At 36.3% G+C, this 16,584-nt stretch overlaps 1 protein-coding gene across 1 annotated transcript; it reads left to right on the top strand.

Moving 5' to 3' along the window:
- Nucleotides 1-9,839: 9,839 nt before the first annotated feature.
- LOC132618424 (uncharacterized) lies at nucleotides 9,840-11,895 on the top strand. The gene is made up of 3 exons (XM_060333479.1): nucleotides 9,840-10,538; nucleotides 10,623-10,775; nucleotides 10,851-11,895. Exons 1-3 carry the CDS (start codon nucleotides 10,371-10,373, stop codon nucleotides 11,529-11,531), a joined length of 1,002 nt encoding a protein of 333 aa, XP_060189462.1. The 5' UTR covers nucleotides 9,840-10,370; the 3' UTR covers nucleotides 11,532-11,895.
- Nucleotides 11,896-16,584: the final 4,689 nt, after the last annotated feature.

Raw genomic sequence — 16,584 nt, 5'->3', positions numbered from 1 at the left:
TATTTCCTTCGTCCCAACTTATGTAATATTGTTAGACTTGGCACAGAGTTTAAAAAAGAAAGAAACACTTTTGAAACTTGTGGTCTAAATAAGTCATAGATATTTGTGTGACTGTAAATAATTTCATTAAAGGTGAAAAGGTAAATTTTAAGTTAAATTATTTCTAAATATAGAAATATATCATTTTTTTTGGGACATACTAAAAAAGTTGTGTCACATAAATTGGGAGAAAGATCAAAGTGAATAGAAAGTATTTAATTAAGATAAACTAATGTGGATCTCACACACACAAGAAAAAAAAAATAGAGCAAAGGGTCAAATATACCCCTCTACTTTACTTTATTGGTTAAATATATCTTCCGTTAGCCAAAGTACCTAAATATACCTCTCTGTTAGCCAAAATTGTTAAATATATCCCTACATGGATGAAAATGCTCAAATCAAAAGAAATTAACCATTTAACTTAAAAAAAAAAAATTATGCCCCATAATTTTAGTCCGACCCGACCCACAAATTCAAGAATGTTGCCTCAATCAAGAATTCAATCAAAATTACCCTGAACAATGCTCTTAGGGAACCATTCGATGCGGAGCAAGCTTACCTTCACCGTAAATCCATTCTCCAAAACCTCAACTCTCGCACGTACCCAAAATCCCATCTTTAAATTACCCTTCTTTTTGTGCAAAGAAAATTAAAATTACCCATCTTTTTTCTTCTTGATTAATCAAATTTCCCATGTGTTAAGTTGTTAAAAAGTATATATGTTTTTATTGTTTTCAGTGCTACTGCAGCTTCACTTGAAGAATCAGAACTTGCTCGAAAGATTGTACATAAATGGGATGAAGGTACTATTTATTTCAAGAATCTCCTTCTTGTTTTTCTTTTTCGTCTACTTCAAGAATGTATGATTTACATTAATATATGTTTGAATTCTTTTAGTGGATTCTTGAGGGCTCAAAAGTAGTAAAATTTGTGGGTCGGGTCGGGTCGGGTTAAAATTATGGGCCATTGTTTTTTAAAGTTAAATGGTTAATTTCATCTGATTTGGCTATTTCCATCCATGTAGGAGAATATTTAACAACTTTAGCTAGCAGATGGATATATTTAGATATTTTGGCTAACGAAGAATATATTTAACCAATAAAGTAAAATAAAGGAGTATATTTGACCCCTTGCCAAAAAAATACACTAATGTGGACAGGGTGGGGACGAAATTTCGAGTGGACAATTCTCCAGCTGTGAGTGAGCAGATGCAAAATGCCAAAAATATTCCGTGTTATGAAATCATGGCAGAGGTGAAACTGCGCAATTTGCCGGATTTTATCTACTAGAGACAATTTTGAACACGTGAAACCACTTGAGCTAATCTTTTGCATTTATTTAGGGGATTTAAAAGTTAATATATCTACACAAACACAAAATTTACCCTATATATACACTGTAATTTTTTATCGAGGGTGTTTTGAGCTAAACACCTTCGGCATCCTCTAAATCCGCCCCTGCCCCACTAAGTCTCTTTGGTTTTGCCGTTACAGATATTTTAGTAATTTTACTGGAAATTACCACACGTTCAGTCAAATGCTACCAAAGAAGGATAGCAGTAGAAGACGAATCCGTGCAGAAATTTTTATAGAAAAGATATCAGAGGAAAAAACAAGGGGCTAACCTCCCATTCCTGACCTCTTGATCATATACGTGAATAATGTTTTTTTGTTGCACACTCGGTGTCTAGTATCTATTTTGGAGTCCGACTATATTCAGATTTGCGCCGCGTAAGATCCTATTCGGGAAAGTACTCCCTATTAAGAATCTTTCTCTACCTAGAGCTCGAACCCGAGACATGGTGAGATTATTTTATCCACCTTCGATATGAGATAGTAATTCTACCATTTAGTATAAATGGTGATATAAAATAATTTCAGAGTTAATTAATACTCTTTACCAAACGCCGGATAAATAATTCTGCATCTTATTCCGTAATAATTTCCAAAAAGTAAGTGAATGGAAGGAGATAGGGAGAGGAATGATTTTATTTTAATGACTTGCATTTTTACCGAAGCATAGCAAAAATGATCATCATAGCTCCTATATACGTTTCATCTCTTCCACCATCGACAAAAAAGTTGAAATTAAAGTTCAGTATGTTGATAGAGAGCAATCTTTCTGACTTTCTATACGTATCTTCTTCTTTTTCCTCTTACATTTCCTCCTTTTCTTTCAGCTTTACCATACATCGGTTTCATTACTTTGAAAAAAAGCAAAAGGAGAAGGTGGGAAATGAAAGGAAGTCCGTACAGGAATTGATCCTCATATCTCCCAAGATATAATAGCATTATATTTCATCCATAAGGTTACTTGTGTGTGACGAGGTGAAGGAAGAGAATATGAATTTTCTTAATTTTTGATGAAGTATTAAAAGATCCATCTTATTTTCTTCTCAAGAATAACCATGGATGATGGATCAAAGTTCACTTCCTTAATAGTACTGATTATTTGCTGTGTTGAAAGTTATGAATTCCTAAAATTATGAATCATTTACGAGAGAGTAATACTAATTTTCTAGGATCTGATCTCAAGTCAAATATTTTTGGGCATTTGTCCCCTATCTATGTCTTGGAACCAATAACTGTCTATTCTTCAGAGTTCCAGGCTTTAAAAGAATACTCCCTCCATCTCAAATTATTTATCGTGGTTATTAAAAATAACTGTCTCAAAATATTTGTCGTTTTAGAAGTTCAAGCCACAATTAATTAATTTTTTTCATTTTACCCTTTGTAGAATTTTGTCATTAATGAAAATGAAACATAAATAAAGTAAACATTTAATGAAGAGAGATTATAATTTATACATAAATAAGAATAAAGTTAGTCAAATATCCCTCATGATTAATAGTTCTTAAGGGGCGTGTAAAATAAAAAAATGACAAATAATTTGAGATTGAGGGTGTAATAAAAGAAATATGGAAAGTGGCACCATCTAGAAATTTTGGTAAAAGGTCATTTTAATTAGAGTGGAAAAAGAAGACACGTTACAGGAGTTTAATTATGACTTGAGATGTTACATGTCAATTATGGCTGGATTTTCTTTGCAGATGATCTCCTTTTATTATTTGTAGGGGACCTTTCATCTCTTCACGGACTATGCATTCTATCCATGCAAATGTCCATTTTTTCATACTGAGAGGGTGAGAGTAGTGATATTGGGCATCCTTTGTTTGGTTCCGATGCTTTAGATACAGATAACAAATTAGGAACTTCTTATATGAGACGCTACGATATTTAATTTGCAATGAATTTTGTGATATAATATCTATACATCATCTTTTGGAAAGAAAAAAACGTGATATATTGTGGCCAGAAGCTTGTTGACGGCTATTAAAGGTCGTTATGAGGCGCAAATTTAAAATCTATGATAAGATGTAACATTATTTAATCCTAGGTAAAAATAAAAATATCATACACAATATAAAAAAGTGTTATATATAAATGGGGGATAGAAAATGTCAAGGGCAAAATATATTGGATAGGATAAGCGGAGAATGTATATTTCTCAAAATATATCAGAGGAGTTTGATTTTTCAACGCAGGGTTTTAATGATTTTCACCCCTAGTTTAACTTAATATCAGAAAAGATAATAAATGCGTTTTCTTCTCATTTTCGTTTTTTTTTGAAATTTTAGAAAGTGGGTGTCCCTTTATCTTTTCGAGTTTTCCCTTAAGTAGATTTCTTTTTACAATACAAGTTACGTAGTATTGTTTATCGACTATGCCTCCAGTCTCTGTTTTGTACTTTGTTCATCAAATATCCCTTTTCCATCAATTCTTCCTGTTGTTGTCAAAGATGGTGCACCTGTAATAAAAGCTGTTAAAAGAGCATGATTCATAATTTATGTTTGAAGAAAAATTCGCATTCCTTTTACCCCACCTCATTTTCATACCTAACTCGTCATTGTTTATCCATATTACTTATAATTTGCACTATGGATAAAGGGAGTCGAGGAAATGGAGAACTAGAGAAGCATGGATCGAGAAATAGACCAAGAGGAACGGAGTGAATTATGTCTGTTCTCAGTATCTAAAGACCTAAAATTTTAAATCTACTATACAAAAAAAGCATATACTGTAACCATATGTGAAAAATGCATCATTTTAGACATGACTTGATAAATGCACCATATAGTTTAACTTAATACCAGAAAAAGATAATAAATGCATTTTCTTCTCTCTTTTTTTTTTTTTTTTTTTAAAAAAATTTTAGAAAGCGGGTGTTTCTTTTTATAATACAAGTTCATGTCTATCGACTATGCCTCCACTCTCGAATTTGTACTTTGTTCATCAAATATCCCTTTTCCACCAATTCTTCTTCTTGTTATCAAAGATGGTGCACCTGTAATAAAAGCAGTTAAAAAGGCAGGATTCATACATAAAAATTATGTTTAAGGAAAAATTTCTTCCTTTTGCCCGACCTGATCATTTCCATACCTAACTCGTCACTTTTTTAATCCCTATTACTTACTCCCTCAGTTTCAATTTATGTTAACCTATTTCCTTATTAATTCGTGCAAAAAAGAATGACTCTTTTTTATATTTGAAAACAATTTACCTTTAATAGCCACACAAAATATATGTGACTCATTTACCACTATAAATTTAAAAATCTTATTTTATTTCTTAAATTTCATGCCCAGTCAAATGGGTTTACATAAATTGAAACGGAGGGAGTCTAAGTTGCACTATGGAAAAACGGAGTCGAGGAAATGGAAAGCTAGAGGCTGGAGAAGGATGGATCGAGAAAATAGCCCAAGAGGAACGAAGTGAATTATGTCCATATTCAGTATCTAGTGACTTAAAATTCAAAATCTGCTACACAAAAAACGCATATATTGTAACCATATGTAAATCATTTTAGACATGACTTGATAAATGCACCATAGATAACAAGTTGGCAGCATGAACCAAATAGTTCCAGTGAGGAAAGAGAGAGCAGTGATTTAGATTTAAAGCACTAGCCAAGATTCCTTTGCTTTTAAAGGAATATACTTGTATGCCTATGTTTTCAGCTTGCTTAGCTTTAATTAAATAATATAATTATGCCATTCCTTACCTCCAAACCAACAAACAATTACCTACCATTACAACAATTTTTCAGGAAAGCAGGTTTCACCTTAATTAGGTAAAGCGGTGATATATCCTTTCATTTCTCTTTATTGTCTTTTCCTTAGATAACATCTTAAAAGAAAATAACAGTTGCTTATAAGAGAAAAGGCACGATAATCGTTCGAACTCATAAGCTAAGATAGAAAAATCAAAGCCTGTGCTGTATAATTGCCTTAATATTTGGTTTAATTTCTTCTCTATTTTTGAGTACTAGCAGGTTATTTATTTGTGTTCTTCAAGAAAAAAATCAAACCGAAGTGAGACAAGTGCCTTTCCTAGACCTAATCACCTAGGTAAAGAAAAAACAAAGTGATGGTCGGTTTTGTAGGGTCAGAAAAGGACCTAGCTACTTCTTAAAGAGTTTGTTGCAATTGGGACCTAAGCCAGCCTCCTGCCTATTGTTGAATAAGCACATGTTATAAGTAGGCATAGATTTCACATGCCTTTGTAAAGTTATGAGAGCATAGAGATATATGTTTCTTTCAGCTGATAATAAAAGGAAAGTTTCGGTTTCCTTCTTACTTCCAAGTGGTTGGAGCATATATATCATCAACCCTTATTTACATGGAGTTTCCGTTTTCCTGAAGGTGTTAAACCATAGCAAGTGGAGGACGGGATAAGATAAACCCAAAATTGCATGAAAAGAAGTCATTTTGAAAAGACATACAATCTCTTGAAATTTATATCTGCAGTCCTAGCAAAAAGTCGATCGAACACCATGAAAGAAAAAGATTTATGCAATACAAGACAGTTGTAAGTTTTAGTCCTACTTTAGATCAAACTAATGTTTGCTAGTAATCATTTTACATCTTGTCAGAGATTTATGTACCGGTAGAGAATATAGAATAGAGAAATTAATTTTTATAATTATTGGATTTAAGTTGGGACTTAAATGGAGCTAGTTCATATAGACACCTCATGTTGAGATTGAGACATAATTAATGTTTTTGTTAGCGTTTATTCCCTGCTGGTTTGACATAGTGGTACGTGACGGTGAATGGTCAGTGGTCTATTTCTCCACTCGTGGTCCTGTAGCGTTCAAGCCTCGATAATTATTACTACCAAAAAAGTGAAGTGTTAGGGTTTGAACTCGTGACATTTAGATTTAATACTCCTAGTGACTTATACATTCTTGACCACCTCGACGATGTCTCATGGGAAACAAGATGCATATGCTGGCAACAATTTAAGTCGCGGAGAAAGAAGAAGCATATATATATATATATATATATATATATATATATATATATATATATATATATATATATATATAAAAGCATTGTGAATTTGTGACCATGGAGTCCAATAAGTTGTGGTGGAAAGGCATTTTTTTTTTCTTTTTATCTGAAAACTGAAAAGGCAAATAAGAGGAGAGTATTTGGCTTTGAAGTCACTCCCTTAGTTTAATTTGCAACAGGACCACTCATTTTTTTTTCCTTTATTTTTTTATTTTAGGGTTAAGGTTAGTGGTCCCGAGGTCACTTTACAATTTTAAATTTTTTAGAGTTTTCAACTTATACACTTAAGTCCCCTTTCACTTATTATTAAAATATACAAAAGCCCCTTCTCTCTTCTCACTTCTTCCCAACTCCCGCTCTAAAAAAATTAAAGTTTCCAACAAAATTCTCCCTCTCCCTCGGTCTTGATAACGTTCCTGCCGTCCATTCCAGGTATTTTCTTTAATTTAGCAACTCCTCCAGAGCATTTAGAGCTCCATTTTGCCATGAAAGTTGTTATTATTTTACGAACTCGATAGAACCCTAGTGTTCATAAAGTTGAGATTTTTTTTTCAAAATTTTGGAAGTTTCGCCTGTTTTTTGCTAGAAATATGTGTTATTTCTACTTATTTTGCTTGTTTTGATCTTTATTTTTCTGTTTTTCCTTTTTGTTCAGTATGGTCTATTAATAGACTTTTGGTCGATTATTCTTGTTTTTTGTCGTGGCTGATCAACGTCACTGTGTTGTTTGTATATTGATTATAAAAAATGGTTAGAACTAGAGGAAGAGGAAGGCACATAATTCAAACCAGTTCTAGGGCCACATCTGACTATAGAAAAAGAAAAGGTAGAGAAGTTAGCCGAGAAGGTAAAAGAAGAAAAATTGTAGAACCTGAAAATAAAGCGTACTCGGAGGAGAATAATGATATGTATCGTGTCGAGGAAGGTGAAAGAGATGATCCCCATGTTTCCGAGGAGTCTGGTGGTGATGAAAATGCTGATCCCTTGTCGTTGCCATATTGTGCAAGGACAATTGACGTCGACAAGTATGGTCTGATCAATTGGTTGGATGATTACGAATCGTTTCCAGCAAAAGTTTCGGTTAGGAGTAGGCTAGCATTGCTTGCTAATTTTAAAACATTGATAAAAGATTATAAACTTAGGAAAATGTTCAGGCATTCCTGTTTTGGTTGTCACGACCCGACTAGGGGCCGCAACGGATACCCGGGGCTAACCACCGAGCATCCTTCGTTCTACTATCTATCATGCTCATTTAAATCTCTTTTATTCGATATTATACTCGAAGCACAACGAAGTTCATCTTTCGTTTCAAAAACATAATTACCTTTCTATGCACAAGCCTTTTGGTCATTGAAATAACATATACATATATATATATAGCAATCTCGTGAGACCATACAACCCACACTGCATATCTACGAGCCTCTACTAGAGTACTAGACATATGGACGGGACAAGATTCCGTCGTGCCCAAAATATACATGTACATAAAGGAAATAACCATAAGCACCTCCGGAACAATGGAGTGCTCTCAATTTCGCTAACAGCTCCTACAAATCTGGATCAAGATCACCTCCCTGTCTACCTGTGGGCATGAACACAGTGTTCAAAGAAAACGGACGTCAGTACGAACATTGTACTGAGTATGAGAGGCATAAACCATAATAATACATCAATGAAATAAGGGGACACCAATGAAGAGCAACCTGTAACTGACCATGCAGCATAAAGAATAATGCGTGCTGACTTACCCTCATAATTATCATCATCCCATGTAAGCATAGATACAAATATATATATATATATATATATATATATATATATATACTGCCCGACCAAATAGGTACGGTGTAATAATCAATAACATCAGCCCGCGTCCGGGGTACCATCTCATGCCGCCCACTAGTGGTGTCTGCCCATGCCATCTGGCCATGGTGTATAGCTGCCCACCTTAGCGGTGACTGCCCGGCCAAATAGGCGCGATGTAATCTCATCATCATAATATGCTCAATATAATGCATGCATAAAGACTTAAGGTTAACTATGCTTTATCGGGGTGACGTAAGGTTGTGTTTCCCCGATTTCCTTATGGAGCACACATTAACATTCTGCCTCACCTTGAAGGGAATAGTGTATGAGGTGAGTGTAAACAATAAATGACACCATGAATGTTTTGGGAACTTCCCATCATGAACATCCAAAATTTATATACTCTAACTCATTACCTTGTGTAGTAATTTAGGGTCATAGGTTCGTAACTTTTCCGGAATTTAAGAGATTCATGAAGAGAAGAGAGATCATGCTACAGGATTCATGCCATGGAAAGAAAGGACTAGCCTCACATACCTTTTGCGCTTAACTAGATTATTGTTCGCTTGGTTCCCCTCGTTGCCCACGTTTCTACCTTCAAAAGGAGTCGCATTAACATTAGTTACTCGGCTATAAGAACATTTCACTATTTCTAGGGAAAATTGGGCAGCACTTCCTTTGTTTATACTACTTTTTCCACATCCTCTATCAACTCCCAACGTTAATAACAACATCCACAATATGGCAAAAACAATCATCATATATTTATATTTACCACAATTCACCATTTCTCTCCAATTTCTCCACAATTTTGATTATAACCCACTATCGCGTTTTCTCATATATAATACTTATTCCATGGTCTAAATGTCATTTATAACATAATTACAATCACAACATACCACCATTCATGATTCATCCCAACCACTATTCAATAATGACACTATTCACCCATTCATGACCCAATTTCCATATCTTTCCACAGCTCAAGTGTTACAACTTTCAACCACTCAAACCATTGAAGAAGTGTCATAAAACGTACCTTAGATGATGGATGAACAACCCTCAAGTGAAGCTCATCTTCTTTCACCAAAACCCTAACTCACTTCCCTTGAGTTTTCTTGGTTTAGATGAACTTTTAATGGGTTTCATAAGCTTGATTTCATGGATTTGGTGTAGTTGACCATGGTTTTCCTTTGATTTCTTGTGGATGAATGGTGGAGAAGGTTTTAGAGAGTTCTTGGAGAGAAGAGGGAGGAAGATGAAATGAAATAAAATGGAGGAGGGTCCTTATATTAATTCTTGAAATCAATCCCGACCGAGATGTACGGTGAGATCGACGGAGCGTCAATTGGATCGACGGAGCATCGATTGGATCGACGGGGCATAGATCTGGTCGTCGAAGTCGTTAAATTTCCAGTGAGCAATCTGCCATTTCCCTTCATTCGACGGTGAGAACGACGGTTTGTCGAAATCGACGGAGTGTCGACCTGTCCGTCGGATGGTCTTTACTCTAACTCAATTATACGGTACGATCGACGAAACGTCGACTCGTTCGACGGTACAAAGGACGGCCGTCGAACTCCCTTTTCACAAACTGCGTCGGGGTTTCGTTTGACGAACTTTTCTTTCTTGCCTCTAACTTCTCTGAAATCTTAATTAGAATTATCAAGTATCCCTTCTCACTTGTAGGGACATCACGTTCACCCTAACTTACGTTAGTCCCTTCGCTGCTCAGCAACCCAAAGTTCCGAGGTTTAACATTGGTCACTTAAGAAAAATATCAGAACACTTCAATAAATTCAATGAAATGTTGGTGCACTATACGGTTCTTCGTCATTTGATTCATAAGAAGAAACACGAGATGTGGTTCTTGGTGAATGACAAGCCCGTGTGTTTTGGCTTGAATGAGTTTGCTTTGATCACTGGTCTAAACTGTGGATCATATCCCAGCCGAACTAGAGAGGAAAGGGAACTTAAGAAAGGGGCAGCATTTTGCACAAAAGTTTGTCGCGATAGAAAGATTTCGGCAGAAAAGCTGTTGGCGGTGATCAGAGGGCCTAGGCTGACCAAAGAGGAAAAGCTCAAATTTTGTCTAGTGTAGTTTCTGCACACAATATTGCTTGCCAAAGATGTGTCGAGGGGTGTGGATCATGACACGATAAAAATGGCAGACGATTTGGAGTTCTTTAGTAGCTATCCTTGGGGAAAGGAATCATTTAAACTCACTCTGGACTACTTGAAGAACAAGATAGACATTCCCAAGCACCACCAAGTGCACGCGGAGAAAAGGGTTGCATCATATGCTCTCTATGGCTTCCCCTGGGCATTCATGGTAAATATTATAGACCACTGGTGCAGTAGAGTATAGACTGTGTCTTGTTTATTTTTCACTCAGTTTTTATTTCTGTGATTACAGGTCTGGGCATATGAAGCTTTTCCTGCACTTGGAAGGAATGCTGGGAAATCAGAGGAGGTTCCTTTCCCTATTCTTAGGATTCTTAGGTGGCACATGAAGAAAATGGAGCGATTTGGTGAAGGAGATCCATTTAAGAGAGCTGGAGTTATCGAGGTATAAATTTGAAGTCTATTATTAATTTTTTTAGCAAATAAATAAGCTTAATGTTAATGTTTTCTTTATTTGTAGATGGTGCACCCTCACCTCATCCCTACAGTGCATGAGTTGGAGCAGGATTACATGAAAAATCTGCTGCCATATGATGATGAAAATAATGACCCAATCATTGATGAGTTGGAGCGTGAACCTGAAGGCGTGACTGTTTTGATTACACCAAAAAATTCCTCGAAGCCTTCTAGTAGGAAGGGGAAGGAGTCCATGGAGAATTTTGATGAGGACTATACTCAAGAGGCCGAGGATAATCATTCGGAAGATCTTGGTGGTAATTCAGCCGCAAAAGATAATGTTGGTGTTGGGACATCTATGGGCCGTGCTGTACCAAGTGGGCAGGTAGAGCATGATCAACTGAAGCAGCGTGTGGAGAAGATTGAGGAGTCTTTGAAGGTTCTTGTCACTTATGTTGAGGGGGAGAGAATTAGAAAGAGCGAGAAGGCGAAGAAGAAGAAAGAGACTCTCAATGAAGCTGCTGGTGAGGTTGAGGTTGATGTTGATGTTGATCAGCCAATTGCTCGACATATCGATGTGCCAAATGCTCAAGATGTTCATGTGCAAGTGCTCAAGATCTCTCTGTGCCAACTTATCAAGATCTCCCTGCTGCTGTGTCTGCTACTGAAGTTGAGAAGGAGTCTGCTACTGAAGTTGCGAATGAAAAAGAAGTCCCTGCTGCTGAAGTCGAGACCCTGTTGCTGAAGTCGAGATCCCTGCTGCTGAAAGAGAGAAGGAAAAAGAAGTCTCCGCTGATGAAGTTGAGGTACAAAAAGAAGTCCCTAATGATGAAGCTGAGAATGAAAAATAAGTCCCTAATGATAAAGCTAATGCTGAGTTTGACGCTGTCAAAGTTGTGTCGACTGTTGTCGAGGAAATTAATGGCTCCATCAAGGAGTAATTTGACATTTGGGTTGTAACAAACAATTAATTTGTGTGTGGTGGATGATAACAAACAATTTTATTGCTTAGTTTTAACTATTTTTTAATTTAACAAACAATTTAAGACAACTATGTTGTTGCCTTGTGAATTTGGATGGGCAAATTTTTGTAAGTGGTAATTTATGACGAGGTTGGAACATTGCAACATTTGTATTTAACTGTGTTGTTGCTCTGTGGATTTGAATGTGCTTTTGTTTATTATAAACTTGAGTATATGTTTATGATAATCAACTGTGAGTATGTATTGAATGTTTATTATAGACTTGATTATTATTATTAGAGTCCCCATCCATTATATACATGATCCAAAGATCTTTAGAACAAGTAATGGTCCTTAATCATCAAATATTTGCCAAAAAAGGCTATAATAAAATAAAATAAAATAAAATAAAAGATTTGATGCTATTTTAACACTATATTAACACTTTATTACATCATATTAGAGTCCCCATCCATTATACACATGATCCAAAGATCTTTAGAACAAGTAATGGTCCTTAATCATCAAATGTCACACCCCAACCTTGGGGGGGGGGGGGGGGGTATGGCCGGCACCCAACACCCGAAGGGCCGAGCGAACCAACTATGATATCTAAACTCTGTAACGTGAATCATAGGCCGACAAGGCCGCTGAATAACAATAGTAAGAAGTATATCATGACAACCTGCAAGCAGAAAAGGCCCAACAACACATATATGCTTAACTAGGGCCGATAAGGCCATAACTAAGAAAGACAACTGATTAAGGACCAAAATGGCTATACGACTCCGAATGTCTGACATGACATAACTGACTTGTCTAGTCTATGAAACCTCTATCATGAGTCTGACTGGAAAACATACTTACTGGGACAAGGCCCCCAGCATACCTTAGATGCATGACTAACCATAAAACAAAAGTTGACTAAACCCCGAATGAGATGGGGCTCACCAATAAGCTGATACGGATGCTGTCCTACTGAGCAGATGTGTCGTCCTGTATATCAGTACCTGCATCGTGAAATGCAGGCCCCCGGGCAATAAAAGGGGACGTCATCACATTGAATGTACTGGTATGTAAAGCAACTGAAAGAAATAACACGGGACAAGGAATAACATGATAAGAGCTGAAACTGAAAACCTGGACATGAACATGAGCATGAGCATGAGTACATATATACATAACATAAGTAAAACATGATAAGTAGGGAGAGCATTTCATAAACCGACATGTGAAATCACCACGTGGGTACGTGGAGTCTGGTACCTCGCCGGACCAGCAGAGCCCTCATACCTTGCTATAGTATAAGGTAGTAAATCACCACGTGGGTACGTAGAGTCTGGTACCTCGCCGGACCAGCAGAGCCCTCATACCTTGCCAGAGTATAAGGTAGTAAATCACCACGTGGGTACGTGGAGTCTGGTACCTCGCCGGACCAGCAGAGCCCTCATACCTTGCCCGAGTATAAGGTAGTAAGGTACCTGATGGATCCATTCAGTGTAAAATTAAGGTATCGTCTTATCTGGGCGGAGCGATCCTTGTCCTACGGTGGCTACGTAGTTTCAGGCTATCTGAGCCTTCTCGGTAATTTGTGCAACTCCCAAAAACATTAACATAATATAGTTGGCTAAGAAGCCCATGATTTTCGTGAATTAACTTGTACTTGTCTTGAAATAATGATTTCACGAAATAACTTGTAAACATGGTTTTATGAAATAACTTGTACACATGGTTTTATGAAATAACTTGTATTTAGTATGTATGTATCTTGTATCATAGCATGAAAACAATCATATAATATAGTTACATGAAAACTTGTAGACATGTAGGATATTTATGAAATAATCATCTTATTTAAAAACATGCATGCAAGAACCCATAGAATACAAGATATGGGTTTTCATGGATTACGGACGGATTCTCAATAATCATAAAGAAATATTAAGAACTCAATGATGGAATTATAACAATTCATACATGATATAATCATAGACATGGACCTAGGGTTATCATGAGCGTGGTATTGAAACCCTAGTTTTAGTAGAGAATCAAAATTCTATGGATTATGAGGCGTGGGGAAGAACAATGATGTTCCCACACGTAGATAGTAACTCTACATACCTGGTAATACTCCAAACTTGAATTAAAGATTTGAACTTGAAGAAGTTTTCCAAAAATCTTGGTTCTTGAACCTTGAGATGGGTTTTCTTGAAAACCCTAGTTTATGAACAATGATTTCGTGCTTAGATTACAAGGATATATTTTAGAATTGACTTGGAATGATTAGAATAGGCTTACCTTAATGTTCTTGATGATGGGAGAGAATAGAAGGTCGTTCTAGGGCTTGGGGTGTGAAGAATGAAGTGAAAAAGCCTTAGAACGAAGTTTTAAAATTACTTTCGGACCCATTTTACGCTCAATTTTACGTCCCGTATAATTTGTACGGACCGTATATCATACCGTATAATCATTCCAGTGATTTGGACATTCTGGACCAATTATACGGCTGGAATATACGGCCCGTATAATTTTTACGGTTCGTATGTTCCACCGTATAATTTTTACGGTCCGTATGTTTTCACCGTAAACTGACAGAATACTGTTTAATAAAACGGGCATAACATTTTGTACACAGCTCCGTTCAAGACCCATAATATACCGTTGGAAAGCTATTTCAAAGGGCTACAACTTTCATTAAGGAAGTCTTCCCAAATTACAAATTAATAAAGGGGTTATGGTCGTTGGAAGTAAGACTTTCTATAAACTCACTTGCAAACATGCCCCGTAGAGTGGCTTTCAACTTTGCTTTGCCCAAAGACTCTTCTCTTGTCTTGATTGGGTTTCAAACACAATTTATACACTACTCAAATTGGGTTCATTATACCCCCGTCTTATGAGTCAAATCTTAGCCCGAATGCACGAGGTGTTACAAAATATCACGGAAAGAGTCGGAATGACCTATCGTCGTTATCCTCCGACTGTCGTTATTGTCGCTACATTTATCATTCTTTAATCAATAGGCCAAAGAAGTAAAAGTATAGGGAAACATCTTGTTATGAATTATACACAAAGCCAAAGTTAGCCAAACTCTTATGAAATATGATCGACACAACTTTTATTGGAAAGCGTGTGCCAACGAGAGGTTCGTCACCTTTGAGCAATAGACAAGAAAATAAGGATTAACTCAATTAAAGGAAGTACAATCAACTCAACTTTGATGTGAAGAGTACCGTAACTAATATCATTCTTCATTCGATAAACAAGAGGGATACGAAATGTGAAAGGTACTTCAATACAAGCTATTCACGAGAAAAGAGTAAGCTTAACCATTTTGGAATATAATCGACACAAGTTGAACGGAAAGTCTTTTAGTCGATAGGCAAAAGGAGATGTGGAACATAATTTGGTACAAGTCATAGATGAAGTATGTGTCTGCTCAATTATCATAGAACTCGATCGATCCAAGTTAACGGAACAACTTTTCAATGAAAGGTCATTTGAAATCTAGTCATGCCACAAAGAGAATAGAAAGCCATACATACCTCGTCGATGAAGTTATATATGTTTCCTGAGTCCTCTAATGCCTTACGAATGATCACCTACATCATACGACCAATATGGGATCAATTCCAAGTTCATAGCTTATGGAAATACTCGTTGAGGCATTTCGTCGAACAACTTGCGGGCGTAAGTTCGTAGGGTCATTTGTAGTTTAATTTCTTCAGTCAAGACTACCATTTTCTTCTCCCTTACTCCTATTCTTCCTTATCAATCCATCCATACCTTCACAGCTCCAAGAAAATACATTTAAACCACATAAATCAGCTCAACCAATCAATTTCATCCATACTAGTTCATATGGTTCATATACATGGAATTTCCTCCGAATTTCTTAGATTAAATACTTGAAGAATCATAAGGAGATAATAAAGAGGATAAAACGTACCTTAGATTCCCAGAATCAATCCAAAATAGAAGTTGCTTCAAGATGGCATTGTTTTTCGAAAAGCGAATTTATGGAGAAATGAAGGTTTCGTGATTGCCACGGTCTTTGTTGTGTTAAGATGGATTGATTAGCTCCTTCATATGTTCATGGATCATGGAGTAATGTTTGAGAGGGTTTGGGAGGTGTCTTAGGGTTTGGTCTTGAGAGAAATGAAGTTGAAAATGATTTGGGGCTTTTTTTATATGTGTTGAGCTAGTAGCCACCGACCTTGGGCTTTTCTGTCCCGTGATAGTTTACATCCTTAGACGGAAATGCGAATATCTCTCTACTCCAATGTCGTATCGACGAACGGTAAAATATGCTGGAAACTAGACTCATAGACCTTCGATTGGATAGGTGGATCACCTCGTAAATCCAAGTATATTGAGAGAAACGCGCTTCGACATCTGACCCAAATTTCAGTGAAATTTACAAGCTTAACTCGCGAAGCCCTTTGTCGATTTTCGTATTACAACTCGTTTGACTTCAAAACTTAACAAGAGACCATTATACGATTAAAATACTTCATATCATTACTTGATTAGCATATGAAGCACTCCTAATCTCACCCAAAAGTACAAGTTATCGTATTCCCAACTTGCTGACTTTTGACGAAACTCATCCTTCTTTGATTCATTCACCCTCCAAACCTTCCGCCACTTACTAATATTTTTTTTATAGACTCTTATAGCCATTTATATTAATAAGCTCAATCCTTTTTAACCTCAAGATAATTTCTTTTGAACTTGCGTCGACTAACTCATGATGTGGCTTTAACGTGCGAAAACTTCGGGGTGTAACATCAAATATTTGCCTAAAAAGGCTATAATTAAATAAAATAATATAAATAA

This window comes from Lycium barbarum, chromosome 11 (genome assembly GCF_019175385.1).
Source record: "Lycium barbarum isolate Lr01 chromosome 11, ASM1917538v2, whole genome shotgun sequence".
In the NCBI taxonomy this organism is placed as follows: domain Eukaryota; kingdom Viridiplantae; phylum Streptophyta; class Magnoliopsida; order Solanales; family Solanaceae; genus Lycium; species Lycium barbarum.
Note: the sequence above shows the minus strand (reverse complement) of the source record. Positions and strands in the feature narration are given on the sequence as shown.